This window comes from Erythrolamprus reginae, unplaced genomic scaffold (genome assembly GCF_031021105.1).
Source record: "Erythrolamprus reginae isolate rEryReg1 unplaced genomic scaffold, rEryReg1.hap1 scaffold_184, whole genome shotgun sequence".
Lineage (NCBI taxonomy): Eukaryota > Metazoa > Chordata > Lepidosauria > Squamata > Dipsadidae > Erythrolamprus > Erythrolamprus reginae.
The window spans coordinates 48,989-74,306 of NW_027248569.1; the positions used below are offsets into that span (position 1 = coordinate 48,989).

At 40.9% G+C, this 25,318-nt stretch overlaps 1 protein-coding gene across 1 annotated transcript in view; it reads left to right on the top strand.

The window, feature by feature from the left end:
- Positions 1 to 25,318, top strand: part of LOC139155976 (histone deacetylase 4-like) — a gene marked incomplete at its 5' end in the record, with an annotated part of 63,588 nt that overhangs the window by 26,617 nt on the left and 11,653 nt on the right. Inside the window, 3 exons of the mRNA XM_070731360.1 lie at positions 1,435 to 1,553; positions 3,236 to 3,369; positions 15,843 to 15,927. Of these exons, the coding sequence (XP_070587461.1) occupies positions 1,435 to 1,553; positions 3,236 to 3,369; positions 15,843 to 15,927 (338 nt within the window). The remainder of the gene's footprint in view (positions 1 to 1,434; positions 1,554 to 3,235; positions 3,370 to 15,842; positions 15,928 to 25,318) is intronic.

Below are 25,318 nucleotides of genomic sequence, written 5' to 3' on the forward strand. Positions count from 1 at the left end.
ATCTCCTCAATTTTAAATGTTATGGGACACATATAGATAGTCCTTAATGTATAAACACAATTGGATTGGAATCTCAGGCACTGAACAAAGCTATCATTAAGTCACTTGATATCCTCACTCAAAAACCACAATCCCAGCACCCCTAGTAATTTTTGGGAGATTGTTAAAGAAACAGAGTGAAAAAGCTGCCTGTCAAGTTCAACCCCCCTGTGTACAGAAGGAAATTGCTCCAATGAACTTGGATTTTCAGCCCTTTTGTAAATCAGCCTTTGAAGACAAAATGGAGTCCTCTCAGCAAGTGGCAAATGTCCCAACATTGATTTTCTGGGGAAGCCAGCAAAGGAAGATTGCAAATGACAATTGCATGCCAAGATTTTTGCCACGATCATGATCATATGACATTGCCATGATCATGATCATATGACATTTTACAAGAGCTGGAAGATAACACATTGTAACTTTGAACAGATATTAAACAGACATCAATGTAGTGGTAGGATGCAATTTGGAGGTGCAGGTGAGGTGGGTCTGGGTGGGGTGGACCGCGAGATGCACGTCCTACATGGGGTTTGTAGCTCTGTTGCATTCCTCAGCGTTGTGTCCAGGGAAGAAAGCCCATCTCATTAGTTCAAGAAGTTTGAACTCGTAGTAAATTGTTTTACCAGTACAATGGACTTTCTTCCCTGGACAAAATGTTAAGGAACGCAATGGAGCTACAAGTCCCAGGTTGGACGCACATCTCACAGTGGGGTGCAATTTTGAGGTTGCAGGTAAGGCACCTCCTCTGCCCTGAAAATAATAATGCCCCCAATAAGGCCAGGGGCATTTTTTTGGGGGGGGGGTCAAAAAATATAAGCCCCTGTCTTATTTTCGGGGAAACATGGTATATGCAACCAACAGGAACGAGGAGTACTTTGTCCCTCACAGAAGTGACAACAGTGCTCCACATCCTTAAATTCACCATTAATGCATTAGGCCAGGGGTCCTCAAACCTGGCAACTTTAAGACTTGTGGACTTCAACTCCCAGAATTCTCCAGCTATGCTGGCTGGAGAATTAGGGTAGTTGAAATCCACAAGTCTTAAAGTTGTTAATTTTGAAGACCTTTGCTTTAGGCCCTGTATTTAAAATGAAGCGTGCATTTTAAACTTAATATTATGAAATTAAAATAATTGACAGCTGTACAGTTTAATTTCTTAAGTGCTAATCATTTCAGTCAGGACTAAGTAAATTTAGTTGTACCTCCTTTACAGTATAAGCTACAGTATTTGCTTGTAGCTTTGGCATCTTCTCTAGTTCTTTTCTCATTCATTGTTTTTTATTTGTGTTGAAAATGCCAGTGAGGTAGGAAACCGAATTGTTTAGTATCTTGGTGAGGTATAATAATCTGTTTTCTGCCTTTTTTTCTTTTGGGGATTGGCTATTCATGATGAAGGACAATAGTAATGCCTATTGCTCATGAATTTGCTCCAGATGTTGTACTGGTATCATCTGGTTTTGATGCAGTAGAAGGTCATCCTGCACCCCTTGGGGGATATAACCTATCCTCAAAATGTAAGTTCTTTCAGGCTATTAAATTCTACATATTTATATTGACATTTAGTTTCAAATTTAGTAATCACTGTTCTCATTTCACTCTTTATGGAATTTAAGTGATATCAGGAAAGGCAAAAATGGTACTGTTGGTCATTATTTTGTGATCACAATTGGGATAGGCAGCTCTTTGGTTAAGTCCAGTGATTGCTAAATGGGACTGTGACTGTGCTTTCCATTTCCCCACTCCACCGCTCTTAGGAAAGCTCACCTCAGGTCTAGAAGGTGAGCTCTAGCTTCTTTGGGAAGTCTTTCCTGTGCCTAATCTCTCAAAGATTAGAGAGTCAGAGGAACAGGTCAAAGGAACAATAGTCAAGTGGGCTCAAAATTTTGGATGTAATATCGACAGAGAAATGGCAAGCTCTATGGAGCAGAAATTAAAAATTGACATTAGCCACTACATACAAAGAAAATTTATAGAAAATGTCCTATAGGTGGCATAGGACAACAACACAATTAGCAAAATTGATAATAAACGTTCATCAAAATGTTGGAAATGTAAAATAGCAAATGATTCATATGATCAGATATGGTGGCTATGCAGCAAACCAAAGACATATTGAAACAAGGTGCAATTTTGATTAGAATAAATACTAGGAAGAAATACTGAAAAAACACCAGAACTATTTCTACTTGAAATAGCTGACAAAAAATATGAAAAAAATCAATTTTATTTAATTTTGTATAAAAGCAACAAAGCTGGAAAAATGAAAATATACCCACCAATAACGAGTTAATAGAAAAATAATGGCATGTGCAGAAATGCACATACTAATAATGGAAATTAAAGACAAGGATGAGGTAGATTATTATAAAATGTGGGAGAATTTTATCAATGGTTAGAAAAGAAAAATAGACACAAAACAGTCAAACAATTTGGGAAATAGGGATAGAAAGAGGAGGATTAGTAAAAATGATCAGAAACGAGGGATGCTTATGGAAGAATGAAATATAAATAATAATAGTATATATTATGGAAATATCATTATTTGGAATAAGTTACAGGATGGTCATAAAGTATCCAATGCTTTTAAATGTTTGTTTTGTGTGTATAATATATAAATAAAAAACAAAAGATTAGACAGTCAGAGATAGGACAGAATTGGCATATGGGCATTATTGGCATTATTTTATCTTGCATGCCAAAAATTTATTGCTGAAATACAGCAATTTATTAAATCTGCATTAAAATTCAAATCAAATTTGAAGCAGACTATGTATATTGTATTGTATTATTATTATATTATATTATATTATATTATATTATATTATAATTTATTTGATTTTTTTATGCCACCCTTCTCCTTAGTTTCAGGGTGGCTTACAACATGTTAGCAATAGCATTTTTTAACAGAGCCAGCATAATGCCCCCACAATCTGGGTCCTCATTTTACCCACCTCGGAAAGATGGAAGGCTGAGTCAACCTTAAGCTGGTGATGAGATTTGAACCGCTGACCTGCAGCTCTACAGTCAGCTTTAGTGGCCTGCAGTACTGCACTCTATGTGCTGCGCCACCTCGGCTCTATATACATTATATATTAGAATAAGTTTGAAAATGGAGACAATGATTTGAAATATTTCTGATTTTTTTCAGGTGACATTTTTTTGTTTGTGTGCTTATTGTTATTCTGCTTTTCCTCAGGCTTTGGGTACCTCACAAAACAGCTTATGGGGCTGGCTGGAGGACGAATTATTCTGGCTCTTGAAGGAGGTCATGACCTAACAGCCATTTGTGATGCATCTGAAGCATGTGTTTCTGCTTTGCTAGGAAATGAGGTAGAAGTAAAAATGCAATTGATGCTTTTTATTTATTTTATTTATTTTTGGTAAGTATGTATTGGTAGTATATCAAGAAATAACACTGACATTGGAGAGAAACTTAGGACAAGGACGGTAGGCATGCTGGTGCACTTATGCATGCTTTCTCATTAAATAACTTTTTTTTTGCCAAATGGGCTAATATGTCTGTCATGTGGGGTAAACATTTTCCACGCATACTCCATTTAATTTAATTTAATTTAATTTAATTTATTGACTTCTATGCTGCCCAATCCCAATGGGACTGGGTGGTATAAAACTCATGAAGATGGAAAGGAAGGGCAAGCCAGAAGACGAGGAAACTGAAATCCTACACTCTCAACTCTCTGAAAGTGCTCAGGAAACAGAAGGAGAGATAACCCAGCATGGCAGGGGTCTTCCCAATTAGCAATCCATCTACTTGTTGGAAGCTTCACTCACCACCAGCCCTGCCTCAAGTGCCTGGACCCTTCTTCCCATTTGGAACCATGGCCAGCCCCAATCATGCTCACCCACTTCCAGGTCCTCAAAGAAGGCCAGTGAAGTCATCGGAACTGGGATGTTTGGCCCTGCAACTGTCCCAATCTCACCCCCCCTCTGTGGATGCTGAAGCTCCCACTGATGCCTGGGGGTGACTCCAAGATGGAATGACCTGGTGGTGAGTGAAGCAGTCCATCTTTTCATCATAAGAGCCAAAATTGTGGTGCCAGAGACAGGGAAGAAGGGAGATGTGGATGCTATGAGAGACATAGGCTGTTCGAATTGTCTTATCAGGAAGTTAGTAGTGGAGAGGCTGGGATTAGTACTTGGCCCCTTGCAAACGCTATCCGCTTCCAACAAGTAGATGGATTGCTGATTGGGAAGACCCCTGCCATGCTTCTCACTGAATTGGTAGAACTGCAGATGGGCCAGCACCACAAACATATTCACTTAATAGTCACCTCCAAACTGTCAATGGGGTTGACATGGCTAGACAAGTGGATATCCACCATAAGGTGGGAAGATGGGTAATGGAAGCTAACCCCTGGGGAACCAGAAGCCCCGGGAAGAGTTGAAGCCTGGGAGGTTGGCTGATTCTCAACTGGTCGCCCCTGCAAGAGAAACTACTCTTCCAGATTTTCAGAAGGTGCTGAGATAATAACAAGACCTAGAGAGGGTGTTTAGTGAGGGAGAATGCAACGATCTCCCCCTCAACAATCTGGGGACTGCGCAATAGAGTTCAAACCAGGAGCCACACTCTCGAAACCAAATATGTATTCCATGAAGGAACTGGGGGAGCTGAGGAGGTACAATGATGGCAACCTGGAGAGGGGGTTCATCCAGCCAGCAAAATCAAGGGTCGCAGCTCCTGTGTTATTCAAGGAGAAGAAAGACCGGGCGGGGTGTGTGTGTTCAGATTGTGTCTTGACTTCCGTGGGATCAATGCTGTCTGCATGCAAAACACCTACCCCCTCCCCCTCATGAAGGACTTGCTAAACCACTTGTCCAAGAGCAAGATATTCACTAAGCTGGATTTAAGGAAGCCTATTATCACATCAAAATCAAGTTTTGAAAAAACTCTTAGCTGCCAAACTATATACAAAGTTTTAAAATGTTTTGGAATGTGAATTCCCAAAAGATTCAAATATCATAAGATACCGTATCTCCAGCAATGGATCCAGGGAAAGTAAAAGCAGCACTCAATTGGCAGGCCCCAGGCATCTTCAAGCAACTGCAAATTTTTCTGGGTTTCGCAGCCGGTCATTTGCGGAAGTAGCCCCGCCGCTGACAAAACTGCTAAAAACAGGCCCAAGGCCCACTAAACCAAAGCCAAAACAGCCCATTGGATGGACAATGGACTGCCAGAAAGCTTGACAGATTGAAGTGAAACCAATCCTACAGCATCCCGACCCAGAGCGACAATTTATCATTCAGTCAGATGCTAGTGATGTTGCTGTGGTGGCAGTGCTGTTGCAGGAGGATGAGAAAGGCCAACTACTGCCATGCGCCTATATTTTAAAGAAACTTACTCCGAGACTCGTGCTGGCCCAGGCCCGGATGAGGCAAGCGCCCGGCCGCCCAAGCCTCGTTCCCAAATGGATTTTTTTACACAGAAGGTTGCTTAGGAAAAAAACAAAATTTAACACAAGCGCAACTAACGTTTGCAAACGGGTTTTTTTTTTTGGGCGACCGGGTCCAGGATGATTGGCTTGTAAAAGGAATTGGGGTGCAAAAGCAAACTACTAGTGCCATTTAGCAGCCTTCTATGTAAAAAAATCAATTTGTGAATCTCTCTCCCATATACGCATATCTTCATTTTTCCTTGCTGGAATACTTGATAGGGCTCAGAATTTGAGAAAAACTGTTTAACGCAGATTCCAGTATATTGAGATAACTGCTGGCTTGATCTGAACTGGAAGGAGGAAAATAAAATATTAACACTTCCCTCCATCTTGGCATTATATAATTGTGCATATCTTTTGCCCAAACTGTTGCAGTTTTTAAATGCAAAATAAAACAAAGAGTCATTTAGATTCAATATAGAATTAAAATATCTCTCTTTCCCTCCCTCCCTCTCCCTCCCTCCCCCTCTTTCTCTCCCTCCCTCCCCGCTCTCTCTCCTTCTCTCTCTTTCTCTCTCTCAGTTTTGAGAAATGGGAAACAATCCTGTCAATCAATCAGTCTTGTGGTTTAAACTTTACTGATTTGGGTAGTGTTTAAGCAGCCTGACTTAAAACCCAGAAAATGATTGTAGCCTTGACATGGACTTGCAATGGCTAAGTGCTATTTGTTACTAGCATTACTAGCTCAGCTCTTCAAGACATGGCAGCCCTGTAGGGTTACAGCAATCTTGAAGGTCATCTTCTCTTACACTTCACTTGATGACAAGATTCTCAATATTAAATCATTCCCAAAGGGGAAAATGGAGGGACCTGAAAAATGTACGATGATGCTCCAGAATATAGAAAAAGTCAGAATATAGATGTGGAAGGAATTCCACAGTCAGAGTAACCCAGGTTCAAGTGATGTCAGCCCATGCAGCAAGGCAATCAAACCCTATTTAAATGAGCTAAGAGGCATAAAGTACTGTACTTCAATAAGATCCTAACCGCGTGCACAGTTGTACCTTTTTCTAGGATGCGATTTGATGTTGCCTGTGCTCCTATTAATTTTAGGAAGACTTTGCCTCAACAGTCTCTGGCCAATGGCAGCTTAATTCATTGTCAGTTACATTCCAGAGATATCAAAGAGGGCAGACGACTGTCCAGGTTTTTGTGGTGGAGTGTTGCACTGGAGGCAAACAGGTGAAAAGGCACAGTTTATAGGTACACTTGAAACGAGTGAAGAGAAAACTGCGTGTAAACCGTGGTTTTATCTCCCCCCCCCCTCAGTGTTGAAGTGGGCAGTTAGTTGCAGGACGGCCTAGTGGCCCTTTGGCTCCCTCCTCCTCTGAAGCATTTACTAGGACTTGTAAGTTGGCTCCAGGCTTCTCTCACTCCCCCTCCCTTTCTCTCCCCCCCCCTCCCACAACTTTCATGCCCTCTCCTGTCAAGTTGCACAAAAGCTGGTCAAGGGGGAAAAAAATTTAAAGAAAAATTGAAGTCCTCCTTGAGGAACTGCTCCTCCGGCTCCAGCTGGACAATGTTTGCTTGGAACTGAAGGCCCAAAGGGCATTTTTGGAATAAACATGCATTGTGGGTCCTGAATAAGTTGCTGTTTTCCTTGGGAAATCAGCTGTGCTGTAATACACTCTCCCATGGCTCTATTAGTGCTACCACTATCAGCATGTAGCCGGCATGAAACCACAGCTTAAAATATTGTTTGCAGAGTGGAGCTGTTTGCATAGCCTCAGATTAAAAGGGCTGATCAAATGTTGGGGTATAGTTTTCTCCTGGTGTGGAAGTTTTAGAGCACCATAGGATTTTTCTGTTGTGCAGTACTCAAGTAAATAAACCATTCTAGTGTTTAAAGCCCTGTTTTCCAATTTTATTTTTAATGGGGGCAATTGGAACCTTGTTTAAACTAAGTTAATGGCTTTAAACTAGGCTTCCTCTGCATGTGTAGTAGTTCACTTTTTGAATAGTTAGAATTATATGTAATGGGTGGAGGGGCATCAGGACTTTAGAGATGCTTGGGTGGGGCATGGCTAAAAAAAGGTTGGGAACCCATGGGTTAAGCCTTGAAACTTTTCTTCCTACATAGCCTTTCGGATTTCTCAAGAGCTTAATTGTAGCCTGGTTTTGACTAAGTTTCTGCTCAAAATAAAAGGGAGCATGCTGAAAAATAAACCATGGTTAACATAAGTGGCCAAGCCCCTTATAAAGCAGTCATTCAGAATGGGTACCATCATTGTAAGCCAATAGTAGGTGTATGGCAGGTTGGAAATTAATAAGTTCCAACAGCACATGGTTAGATGTTTTCTGCATCCTTAGGTGTGTTGAGTAAGAGTACTACACTTCTAGTATGGAAAGTGAAATTCCTAGGCCTGACTTGAAGAGTATACTAAATACTTGAGTTGTGTGAATGCAACTGTTCTGGTTTATGGCTTGACCAGAATTGGCTACACTTGCATGTTCTGCAACAATTAAGCAAACTAGGAAGTACTTTTAATGTCTCCTGGTTAAATGGATCTCCTAGGCCAGGTGTAGGCAAAGTCGGCTCTTCTATGACTTGTGAACTTCAAAGATGTTAGAAGGTGGACCGGGGGGGGGATTGTTAGGGCATCGGGTGTGCGACACTGCGGAGAGGGAACTGGGACAATAATATATAATATATAAGTTTTTAGCTGGAGAACAACAAAGCACACAATACCTCCAAATGTATGTGTGCTTTGTATTAATAATGATGTAGGCTGCTATGCTACTAGCATAGCAGCCTGTTTGGGGGTGGGACTTTCACTTTAAAGGAGTATTCACATTGCGTTTTTGGCCTCCCTTGCCGGGATACGTTGGTAACCAGTCACAATCAGCTACCCACTTATCCCTGCAAGGAGAACTGCAGCCCCCCCCTTTTTTTAATGGCCAGTTCTTTGTGCAGGGATAAGTTGACAGCTGATTCTGACTGGTTACCAACGTATCCCGGCAAGGGAGGCCAAAAACGCAATGTGAAAAAACCTTAAGGATTTATTAAGAGGGCTCTTTTAAATGGTGTTGGCTTTCTATAGGTGCTTTCACATGTAGCAGATTTTACGTGCAGATTTCCTGCTGTGGATTTGGCACTTCTGATTGACTTTGGCTAGCCAGCTGAAAATCCTCATGTAAAATCTGCTACACGTATAAAATAAGTATAAAATAAATAATTTTTATAAATATAAAAAATTCCCTCTCACAATAGAAATTTAAATTACCCTTCTTCCCATTTTCCAAATGAAATCATCTCAATGCTCCTGCACGCATTTGTGTGCCAAGGCCGTTTTGCCAGCCCATGGTTCACTTGCAAAGGAGGCTGTGATCATGACTTGCAAATTGAGGTTTCTCCCCATTATTGTGGGATGTGTCAAAGGCTACTGATCAAGGCACCAATATTTATATTGGAGCTGCAATCACAGGTAGGGATAGGACCTGTCATTTGTAAGCCATGATCGCAACTTTAATTGCAAGTCAGCCAACAGAGCCTTGTAAAGAAGCGCAATAAAATGTAAAAGTTGGAACACAGCCTTGTGCATAGTGAGCAGTGTTTTGAAGTTCATTATTTTTTTTTTTGCCTAGCAAATTCTGAGAACCCCAAAAAATGTACCATCACAAATCTGGCTCTCAAAAACGGAAGGAGAAAAAAGAGCGGAAAGATGAAGAGGAAAAGTTGAAGAAGAAAAAAGTCATTATGCAGTACTTTGAAAAGCGTAAAAGTGACAAGGGAGATGAAGTTCAGGAAGTACAGACAGAACCTTCTCAGGAAGTTGTTGAGCAGACTGCTTCATTCTCTCAGACTGCACCTGTAAGCATTTCAGTGATGGAAGAAGAGCATGAAACATGTAATATGCCAACTTGTGCAGTATCGGAAGAAGATGTAGATACATGGTCCTGCACTACGTCCCCAAAAAGACCTCTCACTGCAGAAGAAGATTCTTCTTCAAACCCAATTATATCATCCACTGTTTGTATAGAGATGGATGAAGAAAGACCTTCCTACATAAATGTAAGTTCTGACCCTGAGAATGAACATATTGCCCTAAACATAATAATTTGGAACAGACAAATGAGGAAGAAATCGACTGGAAAGACCCAGCACGTTGGCTAGATTTCCTCAAGGACAATGAAAGGGAGAAGATTATCCTCTCTGGACTTTTCAATGACGAACAATTAAAGAATATGGTACACTCATTGCCTAAAGATGTACAGAATCATTATTTCAGTGATTTTCTTCTGTATGCCAAGCCATCAAATGGACATGAGAAGATTTTAAGAGATTGGCTGAGATGGAGTTTAAGCAGAAAAGTACTATACTGTGTAACTTGCATGGCATTTTCTAATGACCGTATGAGAAAGAAAGGAAGCATCCTCAGTAGAAAGGATGGTTTTGACCCATCACAGCAGAAGTGGCATTGGTTGTATACGAAGTTGCCAGAGCATGAACACTCTGCACAACACAGAAAGAACTACTGGAGCTGGAGAACACTTCAAAAGTCTATAGGTGGTCATGGCGTTGATTATGAGCTTCAAGGAAATTTGTTAAAGGAAGCTGATAAGTTTATGGCTCTTTTAGAGAGACTTTTGGATGTCACATTGCATCTAGCATCATGGAATATGGCATTCCGAGGGAGTTCCCAGAGAATTGGAGAAAACCACAATGGCAACTTTCTGGGAACCTTGGAAATCTTGGCAAGATATGATAATCTACCGAGAGAGCATTTAGAAAAAGTCAAGGCTAGTTAGGAAAAGGGAATGAGACTTCCAGCTCATTACCTGTCTTGGGCCACACAAAACAAATTTATTAATATTTGGGGAAAACATGTCCTGAATGCTATATTGTCCAAAAGGAAAGCGGCAATTTATTTTTGCAATAATATGTGATGCAACACCTGATGTTTCACACTGAAAAAAATGTAATTGTTTTGCGATACGTTAACAGAGAGCCCCAAAATGAAAAATGGAGTATTCAAGAAAGATTTATTGAATTTTTAATTTTTTTTCAGAAGACTGGAGAAGAAATTGCTGACATGATCATGTCAAGATTGAGTGAACATGCCATTGATCTCAAAGACTGCAGAGGTCAGGTGTATGACAATGGAGCCAACATGTCTGGCAGAATTAAAGGTGTAAGAGCCAAAATCCAGGAGACATACCCAACAGCTATGTTTTGTCCCTGTGCTGCACATTCCTTAAACCTTGTCGGAGTGCATGCAGCCGCAAGGTGCCCTGAAATGAAGACCTTTTTTGGTAAACAGGTTATATATTCTGTTCAGCAGCAGTCCTGCAAGATGGAACACACTGATTGATGAAGTGGGAAGGTCTTTGCATGGTTTGAGTGATACTCGGTGGAGTTCAAGAATAGAGGCTGTACGTCCAATTGCACAGAATCTACCAAGCATTTTAAAGGCTCTGGAAAAAGTTCTTGCTTCCAGAAAACTTACAAATAATGCACACTCAGATGTCGAAGGTCTCTATGACTACTTCTCATCCTTTCAGGCAGTGGTTTTAGCCACATTCTGGTTCAAAGTGCTTACCAGCTTTGAGGATAGAAACAAAATTCTCCAATCAAGATCTATTTCCATCAAAATTGGAGTGGCCAACATTAAAGCTCTCACTGAAGAAATGCAACTGCTTTGAGAAAAGTGGCCTGTTTTACTTTCTGAAGCTGGAGCAGTAGCAGATTGCATGGAGATTCCCAAGGAACTACTGAATCCTCAACAACTGCGGCAAAGGAAGTCAAAGCATCATGATGCAATAGATCCTGAAGAGCATTTTAAAGCTAATGTCTACCTTGTGGCAATGGACACAATCATTTCTGATCTTCATCAGCGCTACCAGTCTATGGAGGAAGTCTGCAAGCTATTTTCTCCAATCTTGAAAGTGACAACAATAAGTGAGGAAGACCTGGTGGCATCGACTGAAGAATTAATCTCAGCATACCCTGATGATTTCACATCATCTTTACTCGATGAGCTGCAACATCTTCGGAAAGTGTACAAAGCTACATTCCCAGAAAACCTGGGTCCCTTAGATTTGCTAAACGCAATCTACGAACTAGAGCTTCAAGGAATATTTGGAGAGATATGTATTGCTCTTTGGATTTTTACCACACTCCCACTTTCAGTGGCAGAAGGAGAGAGGGCATTTAGCAAACTTTCATTAATCAAGAACTACCTGCGTTCTACAATGAGTAAACAATGTCTAAACAGCCTAGCAATACTTTCCATTGAACATGCAAGACAACTCAGTTACAAAGATTTAATTAAAGACTTTGCAAATCAGAAAGTCAGAAGACTTGCTCCATAAACCTGAATTTGTTGTTTATTTTAACTATGAGCCAAGAAGGGCACAATTCAGTGCTCACAGTGCATTGTATAGAAGGTTCACTTTTTCTATCCACTAGGTTTTCCAGATACAGTGATACTTCATCTTACAAACTTTTCGAGATACAAACCCGGAGTTTAAGATTTTTTTGCCTCTTCTTACAAACTATTTTCACCTTACAAACCCACCGTCGCCGCTGGGATGCCCCGCCTCGGGACTTCCATTGCCAGTGAAGCACCTGTTTTTACACTGCTGGGATTTCCCTGAGGCTCCCCTCCATGGGAAACCCCACCTTCGGACTTCCGTGTTTTTGTGATGCTGCAGGGGAATCCAGCAGCGCAAAAACAGGTGCTTCGCTGGCAACAGAAGTCCAGAGATGGGGTTTCCCATGGAGGGGAGCTTCAGGGGAATCTCAGCATCGCAAAAACGGATGCTTCGGCTGGCAAAAGGGGTGAATTTTGGACGTGCACGCATTAATCGCTTTTCCATTGATTCCTATGGGAAACATTGTTTCGTCTTACAAACTTTTCACCTTAAGAACCTCGGCCCAGAACCAATTAAGTTTGTAAGACAAGGTATCACTGTACTGTGAACATTTACTTGAAGAAAATGACAGCTTTACTTTACCCACAGAGACATGTAGGAAAATGTTATCAAATGGGACTTTGTTTTTCATTCAGCTGTGGACTTCACAGCTAAATACAGGTCCAGATTTACTCTAGTTACCCTGATCTAGCTGATGTTCAAGCCAGAGTGCAGTTCGTGCAACATGGTCCATGTATTCACCTCATCACAAGGACTGCACTTATGCATGTGAATGTGCATGGCTATGAAGCGTGGAGCTCCTCAGCACTTGGAGTAGCAGTGCAGTTATGAAGTGGGGAGCCCCATTCACATGCACAAGTGCAGTCCTTGTGATGCGGTCAGCACACAGACTCTGTTGCACGAACTGCACCTTTGTTTTGGAGCCAGCTGTTTGTTGCAATAGAGGTTCTACGTGATTTGAGTTGGTTGACTTTTTTTTACACCTATGGTGGAGTTTACATATAGTTTTAAACATTATTGGGTATAATTTATCTTCTGGTTACCTGTTATTTATTGGTATTATTGTGAAAACAAATATTTTTCTAGTGTGGTGCAGGAGTATTTTGTCTTTATCCTTTGTGCCATCTTATTGCTGCTTTTAATATTGTTGATGGCAAAATTAATAATATTTTGTTAATTTGGTGTATTTGCACTGTTCTGGTTATTTATTTATATGTATGTAATATGTTGATGTGACTTGAATATATTTTCTGCGTTAGTAACACATTGGTCAAAAACTGAGAGGCCACCGAAGAGACATGTGGAATCAGCGCAGCTTTACTAAAGCTGAATATATGACAGAACTGGTGGCCCTAGCAGCTGCACTTTATAATGTTATATTTGTTATATGTTGTGTTGTCTAGTAAATATTTGTATATGTTTACAGTTCACTGTGCTTTCCTTTATGATGTCATATTTGCACTATAGTAATAAACATACTTGACCAAAAGATTTAACAAAATGACTCATATTATTAATCTGTCAAACAAGTGTACCTTGTTGTAGTGGCAGGGTTTAATTTTTTTTTGTGGAAGGTAAATTTAATACATAATTGGTATGTCGCAAAATAAAGTAGTTTTAAAATGGCGGGGGGAGGGCAGACACTTAGGCTGTATGGGGCCCCAAAATTCCTGATGGCGGCCCTGGCCCTGTCCACACAAGAGGCCAAGCCCAGAAGCCAAACACATGGAGCCAGAAGGAATGGACCAAAAAACTGAAGGCAGCCCTGCCTAGCAACCCCAGGATTAACGAGAATAAAGAGATCCTGACCATGAGGGAAAGCTTGGCTTGGAAGAAGTCCAAATTGTACATGTCTGCCAGTCTCAAATTGGAGGTGCTCCAGTGAAGTCACGACTCCAAACTAAGATGACACTTTGAGTTCCTAAAAACTGTTCACCTAACACAAAGGCAATTTTGGTGGCCAAAGATGAAGGCTGAAGTGGAGGACTATGTAAAAAGTTGTGCTACCTATGCTACCAGAAAGCACAGGTCCGGAAAACTGCCAAGGCTGTTACAGAAAGTAGCCAATTCCAGCAAACCCTGGGAAGAAATAGCTATGGATTTCATAGTTGAACTCCCAGACAGCAAGGGGAATACCATGATCTGGACTGTCATTGATTTGTTCTCCAAGCAAGCTCATTTCATTGCCTTTTCCGGATTACCATAATCTAGACACCTGCCAAAATTGTTCCTCAAACGTATTTAATTGTTCTTAAAATACAAACAATTGTTCCTCAAAGCCCCGAAGAGGATCATCTCTGACTAGGGGGTATAATTCATGACCACGTTCTAGAGGAAACTATGTTCCATCAGATTCACACAAAGACAGCTCTGCATTTCATCCAAGCACCCATGTCTTAAACTATTATAATATTTCATACATCTAATAAAGTTGATTTATGGTCTACAAAAGGTTATGGTGTAATGTGTTCAGAGCTTTAAGAAAAAGACAGTTTTTAATCAAAATAAATTATTGCAACTATCATGTTACAACATTTCTATTAATAGAAAATAATGCTAGAACTGAAGTTGAAAATGTTGAAAATGAAAGTACAGTGGAACCCCGACATAAGAGCTGCTCTACTTAAGAGCAACTCGAGATAAGAGCTGGGAGGGGAGAGATATTTTTGTTCTACTTACAAGCCCAAATTCGAGATACAAGCGCCAAGGAGCTGTCTCCTGAATCCGAACGCTAACTTCCGCGTTCGGCTTCAGGAGACAGCTGCGAAGCGGCGCGCGTGTTTTAAAAGGTTGCAGCCGGCCTGGGGGGCTCGGGGGGTGCTTGCAGCCAGCCTGGGGGGCTTGCCAGCCCCCCCGAGCCCCCCAGGCCGGCTGCAACCTTTTAAAACACGCGCGCGGCTTCGCAGCTGTCTCCTGAAGCTGAACGCGGAAGTTAGCTCTTTTTCTTTCTCTCTTTTACCTTCCCTTCCTCTATTTCTTCTTTTCTTTCTCCTTCCCACCTTCTTCCCTCCCTCCCTCCCTTCACTCATTCCTCTCTTACTCTCCCCTTTCATAAGTTTCCTTGCTTCCTTCCTCTGTTCCTGTCCCTTCCCTCTTTCCTTCCTTCCTTCCCACCCTCCGTCCATTCATTTATCCCATTCCTCTCTTGATCGCTTAAAGCCGGTCCCTGGTGCAAAAAGGGTTGGGGACCTCTGTCCTACAGGATTGGGTGGCAGAGAAGTTGAACATATGTAAATTTAAAAGTTTAAGAAAGTTTACAAGTTAAGTGAAAGAAACTTCATTATTCATTTATATGTACATGTACATTTCTTCATTAAAAACTTGTCTTTCTGCATAATTTAGACTAACTTTGTGAGTTTTTTGAGGGCTGGAACCAATTAAAATTATTTACATTAATTCCTATGGGGAAAAGTCGTTCGAGATAAGAGCTGCTCGACTTAAGAGCCCAGGTCAGGAACGAATTAAACTCGTATCTCGAGGTACCACTGTACTCAAAAAAATTATCAATGAATACCCTCTCCAAAGTCAGTTTATCAGCCTGGCCTAGATAGCCCCCAACTAAGAGACTAAGAAGGACTATTTGCTTTGGTGCAATAAGCAATGCAAATGGGGAAGGTTATGTGCAGAGAACCTGTGTGAAATTACTCCACTTTTCTAGTTTCTTATAAAAGTAGACAAATCTACTTAAAACAATCATCTAAATGTTTTTAATTTTTTCAGTTATATCTCTGATAGCTGCATGCAATGAAGTCATACATTACTTAGGTCCCATTCATTTAATTGGTGTGCCTTGCATTAAAAGTGTTGAAAATATCTTTATAACAGAAAAGGAGGAGATTAGCACAAATGGCAGTGGATATAACTTCAAAGGAGGTCAAATTCACATATTTTTACTTAACTTTAAATGATTCAAATCATATGTTCATTATTTATTTTAAAAAGTGATATTTTAAATTGTATTTTTTATTATGTCAGCTTGATCCCATTCCTGAAAAAACATTGCAGCAGACAGCAAATGTTAATGCAGTGCATTCAATTGAGAAGGTCATTGAAATACACAGTGAGTACTTACAATACTTAACCTTCTACAGTTAGACCAAGTCTTTATAGAATTCAAAATCCTGCAAGATTTGTTTGTTTTCCCTATCCCAAATTTTGTCCAACTTTATTTATTTTATTTTATTTAATTTATTTATTTATTTGTCAAACAAATATAGGATGGTAATTTGTACAAATAAACATTAGATAGGTAATGATAAAAAATAATGATAGAAGACAATAGAGCATTAGGACAGGGACTGTAGACACAATGATGTGCTGATGCATGCCCCTTACAAACCTCTTATTTATTTTATTTATTTATTGTTAGAGTTTGAAGGGACCATGCGGGTCATCAAGACCAACCCCCTGCCTAAGCAGGAACCCTATAGCATCCTAGCCAAATGCCAGTCCAATTTCCTCTTTAAAATGTCCGGAGTATTGGAGTTCACAACGTCCGCTGGTAGGTTGTTCCACTGGTTGATCATTCTGACCGTCAGGAAGTTCTTCCTTATTTCCAGGTTGAATCTCTCCTTGGTCAGCTTCCAGCCGTTGTTCCTCGTCCGGCCCTCCGGTGCCCTGGAGAATAAAGTGATCCCTTCCTCTCTGTGGCAACCCCTTGTATACCTGTAGACTGCTATCATGTGCGCTCTGGCCCTCCTTTTCTCTAGGCTATCCATCCCAGTTGCCGCAGTCAACAAGACACACAACATTTAACATTTAAAGGAGCTACCATTGCTCCACTTGTCTTAGAAGTCTGACTAATACAAAAAAGAAAAATCTAACTATAGTCAGATCAATACAGAAATATAATTTTTTATATTCTACATTCTTTTTAAATTTACCATCTTTATGTTATACTTCATATAACTCAAATAAATTATCTTATCCGTAAAATATCATTTTAACAATATAATTAAGCTAATTAAAGTCAATTCAGTACATAATAAAAAAGACATTTAAAATTTTTAATATTGCAAAAATACTCTATCATTATACTATTTTAATCTATTGCTTTATATATATTATAGCAGTATTATATAATAATTAAAATCACTTATTCAATGTAAAAAAAAAGAAAAGAAAAAGTCTTACCCTTTTAATTTCTTAATACTGTACTATATATATATTCAATTTAATAAATTCAAATAATTATAAATTTATTCTTATATAATTTTAAAACTATTTTTTAAAGTTCCATCATTTATACACTTTGTCCCATATTTTGTAAAATTCTGTTTCTGCTTGATTGTTCAAGCGTCATCATGTCTAATTCTGCACATTCCATTATTTTTTAAAATACTTCATCTTTTGGTATTTCCTTTTCTTTCCATTTCTGCGCAAATATGATCCTTGCCGCAACTAAAATGTGAATTGTTAAATAATATATTTCTTTTTATACTTCGTGTCTGAAATACCTAGTAGAAAGAATTCTGGGGTCTTTCTAATCTCGTTCGTTATTTCCTTTAACCATTTCTCTACTTTATTCCAATATTTCTTGGCTTTAAGGCAAGTCCACCATGTATGAAAGTATGTACCAATTTCTTTTTTGCATTTCCAACAGGTGGGAGAAACATTAGGAAACATTTTAGAAATCCTATATGGTGGGAGATGCCATCTATAAAACATCTTAATTTGATTTTCTTTAAAAGAAATTGATGCTGTTATTTTTCAATTATATACCCATACCTTTTCTCATGTTTCCAAATTTATCTCTTTTCCAAAATGTTTGCACCAACTGATCATATTATCTTTCAATATCCAGCCTATCATTCTATAATTTATTAAATATTTATATACGTTTCCAATTAGTTTCCCTTGATTTTGAGTTAACAACTTGCCTAATATATTATTTTCTTTTCGGAAAATATAAGTTTTGATATCCTTTTGATATCTAGAACTAATCTGTACATACTGCCACCAGTCCAAATCAATACCTAACTCGTGTAGTTCTTGTTTCGTTCTTAATTTTAATTGATTATTCAATAAATCCCTATATTTCCATATCTTCCCTTCTTTTTGAAAGTTCGGGTGTGAAATGGCCTCAATTGGTGAGCTCTATTCTGGCATTACTAAGAAATGATTTTTCTTTATTTCATTCCAAACGTCAATCAGTGCTTTTCTAATAATATTACTTTTAAAATATGAATGGGTTTTCAACTTTCCATACCATATAAAGGCATGCCAGCCCAGCATTAAATCATAGCCTTCTAGATTAAGCAATCTTTGGTTTTCCAAAGTTAGCCATTCTTTTATCCATGTTAGGGCAGTAGCTTGGTAATATAATTTCCAATTTGGGAGGCCTAGGCCTTCTCTTTCTTTACGGTCTCCTAATGAATTTTGTTTTATTCTTGGTTTCTTGCCTTGCTATATTTTTTTTTTGTTATACTATTTAACTCAGCAAAAAAGTTTGGTCCGGGATCAATAGGGATAATTTGAAAAAGGAATAAAATTTTTGGAAGGATATTCATTTTAATTGTAGAAATTCTTCCAACTAGTGATAATTGTAAGTTATTCCAAATTTCCAAATCCTTTTTAATCTGTCCTAGCAGTTTTAAGTAATTGTTATTTTCTAAAGATATGGCTTTGGAGGTCATCCATATACCTAAGTATTTCACCTTTTTTGTAACTTTCATATTTGTTAAATTTTCTAAATATTTTCTCTGTGTCTCTGTCATATTTTTTGTTAGTATCTGTGTCTTTTCTTTATTTATTTTCAAACCTGCGATGTTCCCATATCCTTCTATTAAGTTTATTAACCTTAAAATTGATGTTATAGCATCTTCTATAATAAAAACTACATCATAGGCGAATGCTTGCACTTTTTAAATTTCTTTTTTAATCTTCAGTCCTATTATTTCCTTTTCTGCTCTTATTTTTATCAACAAAACTTCTAATGTTAAGATAAATAATAATTCCGATATTGGACAACCTTGTCTCACTCCTCTTTGTATTGCTAATTTTTCAGTTTGCTCACTATTTATTATAATTCTAGCTGTTTGTTCACAATATATAGCATCTATTATATTAAAGAATTTGGTTCCTACCTCCATCTTATTCAATTGTATTTTCATAAAATTCCAATCTATGTTATCGAATGCTTTTTTAGCATCTAAAAATATAAGCGATATTTGTTTATCTGGATGTTGCTCATAATATTCTAACGTATTTTAACGTATCTTAAATTATTTTTTATTTGTCTTCCTGGTAAAAATCCATTTTGATCTCCATGTATCATACCATTTATAATGTTTTTAAACCTATTGGCAAAAATTGATATAAAAATTTTGTAGTCCACATTTAACAATGATATTGGTCTATAATTTTCAATTTTTTCCTTCTCCGTTCCCACTTTATGTATTAAAGTTATTAAAGTTTCTGACCATATTTTGGGTAGTTTACCTTCTGCTATTATTTGATTATATATTTCTAAGATATTTTTAAAAAGTATTTCAATATGTAACCTATAAAATTCTGACAGTATCGCGTTTGGGCCCATCGCTTTTCTATTTTTCTGGTTTTTGATAGATTGTCGTAGTTCTATTTCTGTAATAGGCTTATTTAATCTTTGTTGTTGAGCTTCAGTTAAAACTGGTAAATCTATAGTCCTTAAATACTCAAAAATTAAATCTTCCTTGATTTCTTCCCTCTCGTATAATTTCCTATAAAATTCTAATGCTATTTCCTTTTTCCCCTCTGTTCTATGTCTTATTACACCTTTAGTATCTATTAATTTTTTGATAATTTTATTTTCCCTCTCTTTCCTAAGTTTATATGCCAACCATCTTCCTGGTTTATTTGCATGCTCAAAATATTCCTGTTTTGCTCTCTTTATTTTTTCTACCATTGAGTTTAAACATAAACCTTAGTTTATGTTTTATTACTTCTCTCTGATTTTTAACTTTGTCATCATGCTCATCTTTTTGCATTTGCATTTCTAATTTTTTCAATTCTTCCTCTAATTCTTGATGTTGTATTTTCTTCTCTTTGTTTTTTTTTGCCGTAAAAAGAAATTGTTAACCCGCGTATATATGCCTTTGTTGTATCCCAAAGGTTTTGTAGGGTAGTATCATTATTTTTGTTTACTTTAAAAAAGAACTCTAATTCTTTCTCTATGCATTTTTTTATACTTATCCTTTACTATATTTCTAAAAAAACAAAAACCATCTCCAAACTCCCACCAACTCCAACCCACCTCCCTCCAACCCCAGTGCCTACAAGTAACAAATATGCAGTACTCCTGGCACAAGAAGATCAACAAATACCTGACAAGGAGCCATCAAGAACCAAGCACAACAATACAACACCATCAAACACAGTCATCATGAAGGCTAGCCCCCCTCTCCCCAACCCAACCAAAAAGAAAAGGAGAGTGGTGGTAATTGGTGACTCAATTCTCAGGGGAACTGAACCTGCCATCTGCAGACCGGACAATCAATTCAGAGAGGTGAGCTGCCTCCCTGGAGCCAAAATCTCAGACATAGCGCTAAACCTCACTAAAATCCTAAAACCCACTGACTACTACCCCTACTAGTGATCCATGCAGGAACAAACGACACAAGGAAAGACATGAATCAAATCTTGAAATACTACGACCGTTTGGGCAGTACAGTCAAAAAGATAGGGGCACAGGTTGTCTTCTCTATTCTACACACAAGAGGACAACATCCTGACAGAGAACGCAAAATCCCACAAATAAACCACTGGCTAAAGAGATGGTGTCGCCAAAACAACTTTGGGGTTTTCTTTATTTATTGTTAGAGTTGAAAGGGACCATGAAGGCCATCGAGTTCAACACCCTGCCCAAGCAGGAACCCTATAGTACACCAGTCAAGTGGCAGTTCAATTTTCTCTTAAAAAGGTCCAGAGTGTTGGAGTTCACAACGTTCGCTGGTAGGTTGTTCCATTGGTTGATCGCTCTGACCATCAGGAAGTTCCTCCTTATCGCCATGTTGAATCTCTCCTTGGTCAGCTTCCAGCCGTTGTTCCTCGTCCGGCCCTCTGGTGCCCTGAAGAATAAAGTGATCCCCTCCTCTCTGTGACATCCCCTCGTATACTTGTAGACTGCTATCATGTCCGCTCTGGCCCTCCTTTTCTCTAGGCTATCCATGCCCAGTTCCCTCAATCTCTCTTTGTAAGTCTTGGTTTCCAATCCCTTAATCATCTTGGTTGCTCTTTTTTGCACCTTCTCCAGAGTTTCAATGTCTCTTTTGAAATGTGGTAACCAGAACTGAATACAGTACTCCAGGTGTGGTCGGACCAGGGCATAGTAGAGTGGTATTAAGACTTCCCTGGTCTTGGAGTGTATTCCCCTGTTGATGCAGCTTAGGATTGTGTTGGCTTTTTTAGCTGCTGCTGCACATTGTTGGCTCATGTTTAGTTGATTGTCCACCAAGACTCCGAGGTCTTTTTCACAGTCGCTACTGCTAAGAGGGGTTTCTCCCAGGTTGTATGTGTGTCCAGGTTTTTTTTCTGCCTAGGTGAAGGACTTTGCTCTTGTCGATGTTAAATATCATGTTGTTGGTGTGGGCCCACTGTGTTAGTCTGTCTAGGTCTTTCTGTAATTTGAGCCTGTCTTCTAGGGTATTGGCTATCCCCGCCAGCTTGGTGTAGTCTGCGGATTTGATTAGTTGCCCTTTTCTTCCCTCGTCCAGGTTGTTGATGAAAATGTTGAAGAACACAGGGCCCAGGACTGAACCCTATGGTACCCCACTGCCTACATTCTTCCATGTGGATTTGGAACCGCTGAGGACAACTCGTTGGGTGCGGTTGGTCAGCCAGCTATTGATCCATGTGTTGTAATCTACCCCACTTTTTTGTAATTTGTTGATTAGGAGATTGTGTTCAACTTTATCGAAAGCTTTGCTGAAGTCTAAGTATATGAGGTCCACTATGTTGCGCTGGTCTACTGATTTGGTTATGGTGTTGAAAAAGGATATGAGATTGGTTTGGCATGATTTGTTTCTGACAAACCCATGTTGGCTGTTGGATATTATCCTGTTTGTTTCCAGGTAGTGGCAAAGCTGGTTTTTTAAATTATTTTCTCCAGTATTTTTCCAGGTATTGAAGTCAGACTAATAGGTCTGTAGTTGTCTGGATCTGTCTTTTTACCTTTTTTGTGGATGGGAACTACAGTAATACCTCATCTTAGGAACCTAATTGGTTCCGGAAGAAGGTTCGTAAGGCGAAAAGTTCGTAACATGAAACAATGTTTCCCATAGGAAACAATGTAAAAGTGATTAATATGTGCAAGGGGGGGAAATTGCAAAATGGCGCTCCGTTGGGCACCGCCACCTGGCTGTCACCTTTTAAAACAGCCGGAGGGCTTCTCGGCATTCTCCCGAACCCGAACCTTGGCCAAACTTTTCGGGTTCGGGAGGCCATCGAGAAGTGCTGCCACCCGCCTGTCACCTTCTGAAACAGCCAGGGGCCTTCTTGGCGTTCTCCTGAAGTTCGGCAAAAGTTCGGGTTCGGGTTCCGGACGCCACCGAGAAGCGCCCAGCTGTTTCAGAAGGTTACAGCCGGGCGACGTTGCCCGGCGGAGCGCCATTTTTGCAATTGGCGGCGGCGTTTTCGGCCGATCTCGAGGCTGAAACGGAGGTGGGGAATCCCAATAGGGAATTCCGTGGGCGGAGCTTTGACGTCACAAAGACGTCCTTCCTGGAGGCCACGTTTCGTAACCTTCTGAAACAGCTGGGCGCTTCTCAGCGGCCTCCGGAACCCGAACCCGAACTTTTGCTGAACTTCCGGGTTCGGCATTCGGGAGAACACCGAGAAGCCCCCTGGCTGTTTCAGAAGATGACAGGAGGGCGGTGGCGCTTCTCGGCGGCCTCCCGAACCCGAAAAGTTCGGCAAAAGTTCAGGTTTGGGTTCAGGTTTGGGAGAACGCCAAGAAGCCCCCCAACTGTTTCAAAAGGTGACAACTGGGCGGCGACACCCAGCGGAGCGCCATTTTGCGATCTGCAGTGGGTTCGTAAGAAGAGGCAAAAAATTTCCGAACCCCAGGTTCGTATCTCGAAATGTTTGTATCACCGCAGTGTTCCCTCTAATTTTTTCCCGGTGTGGCCAGAAAAGTACAGTGTCTGAGCGGCAGTCCCTTTGGGACTGGGCGGCATAAAACTCTAAACAATTTTTTTTTTAAAAGTGTGGGCGCACGCTATTACGCATGCGCGAGTTCTGACATCCATAATTCGCTACCCCTCCTTTCTCTCTCTTTCTCTCTCCTCCTTCCTCTCTCATCTCTCTTTCCTTTCTCTCCCTCCCTCTTTCTATCCTTTCTATCACTCACTTTCTTTCCCTCCCTCCTTCATTTCCTCTTTCTCCCATTCCCTCTTTCTCTCTATCCTTTCTATCTCTCACTCTTTCCTTCTCTCCCTCCCTTTCTCTCTCTTTCCTTTCTCTCATTCCCTCTTTCTCTCCCTCCCTTTCTATCTCTCACTCTTTCCTTCTCTCCCTCCCTTTCTGTCTCTTTCCTTTCTCTCATTCCCTTTTTCTCTCTATCCTTTCTGTCTCTCACTCTTCTCTCCCTCCCTTTCTGTCTCTTTCCTTTCTCTCATTCCCTTTTTCTCTCTATCCTTTCTATCTCTCACTCTTTCCTTCTCTCCCTCCCTCCCTTTCTCTCTCTTTCCTTTCTCTCATTCCCTCTTTCTCTTTATTCTTTCTATCTCTCACTCTTTCCTTCTCTCCCTCCCTTTCTGTCTCTTTCCTTTCTCTCATTCCCTCTTTGTCTCCTGGGGCTGCCTGCGCCTGCCCTGCACCCCCCACCGCAGAGGGAAAGCATTCAGCATCGGCACCCCCAACCCTCCCTCCACGAGCAACAAAAGCCTCAGTGACAGAGCCGAAAGGCAAACGGCGCGCCCCGTCGCTGAGGCTTTTGCTGCTCCTGGAGGGGGGGTGCCGATGCCGAAAGGCAAACGGCGCGCCCCGTCGTTGAGGCTTTTGCTGTTCCTGGAGGGGGCGGCGGATTGTCTCCTCCCCGCCCCCCGGCAGTCAAACGGCGCTGAGGCTTTCGGCATCGGCGCCCACCCCTCCAGGAGCAGCAAAAGCCTCAGCGATGGAGCGCGCCGTTTGCCTTTCGGTATCGGCACCCCCCCTCCAGGAGCAGCAAAAGCCTCAGCAATGGAGCTGAAAGGCAAACGGCGCGCCCCGTCGCTGAGGCTTTTGCTGCTCCTGGGGGGACAGATTTTCTCCTCCCCGCCCCCCCCAGCAGCCAAACGTCACTTAGGCTTTTGGCATCGGCACCCCCCCCCCCTCCAGGAGCAGCAAAAGCCTCAGCGACGGAGCGCGCCGTTTGCCTTTCGGCATCGGCGCCCCCCCTCCACAAGCAGCAAAAGCTTCAGCAGCGGGGCACGCCGTTTGCCTTTCAGCATCAGCGCCCCCATCCACGGGCAGCAAGAGGCTAGGCCGCTTGCCTTTTGGCAGCCCGTGGTCGCCCTCCCCCACGGAAGCTTAGAGGCCTAGCGCCGGCTGCACCACTAGGCTTGTTAACTTTCCGCAGCCACCGGTCGTGGCCCCCAACCCCAGTACCCCACCCCACGGACGCTTAGAGGAGAGGAGAGGCAGCAAGCTCCAGTGCCAGGCCCAGCCCCCCCCCCCGGACGATTTTCTTACCTTACTCGCCAGCTGCTAAACAACCGTTTGGCTGCCGAGGGGTGTGGAGGAGAAAATCCGGGATTTAAGGGGCAGGGAAGAAAGCGGGCCTGCAATTGGCCCCTTTGTTTCCCGCCTTTCCTTAAGGAACTGTTGCTGCCCTATGTTTGTAGAGCAGCAACACTTCTCATTTCAAATTCCAGCGTGGAGGTCGGTCCTCCGCGCTGAATTTGAACTTTCCCAGGCTGAGAGGTAAAAACCTCTGCGCCATAGCGCACTGCGCAGCTTAGAGGGAACTATGTATCACGGGGGTTCGTATCACGAGGTACCACTGTATATCAGCTCGTTTCCATTCATCTGGTAGGTCTCCAGTGGCCCAAGAGTTTTGGTAGATTAGGAGAAGAGGTTTCGCTATGGTGTCTGCCAGTTCTTTTAGGACTCTGGAGTGAAGTCTGTCAGGTCCCGGTGATTTGTACTAATTGAGCTCCCACAAGTAGTCCCTAATAGTAGCTTTATCTGTGTTGAGTTCGATTCCGGGGCTGTTTATTGCAGTTAAGTTGTAGCTTGGTTGGTTGGTTCCTTTATGTGTGAAGACTGATGCAAAGTAGGCATTGAGCAGCTGTGATTTATCTCTGTTGTCTGTGATTTGATTACCATCTTTATTTTTTAGTATAGTGATTGTTTCCTTGATTTTCTTCTTGTTGTTTATGTGATGGAAGAAACTTTTTTTGTTGTCATTAACTTTCATTGTGAGATATTGTTCGTGTTGAGCTTTTGCTGTTCTTATTGTTTGTTTGCAGGTTCTGGCTGTTTGTTGATATTCC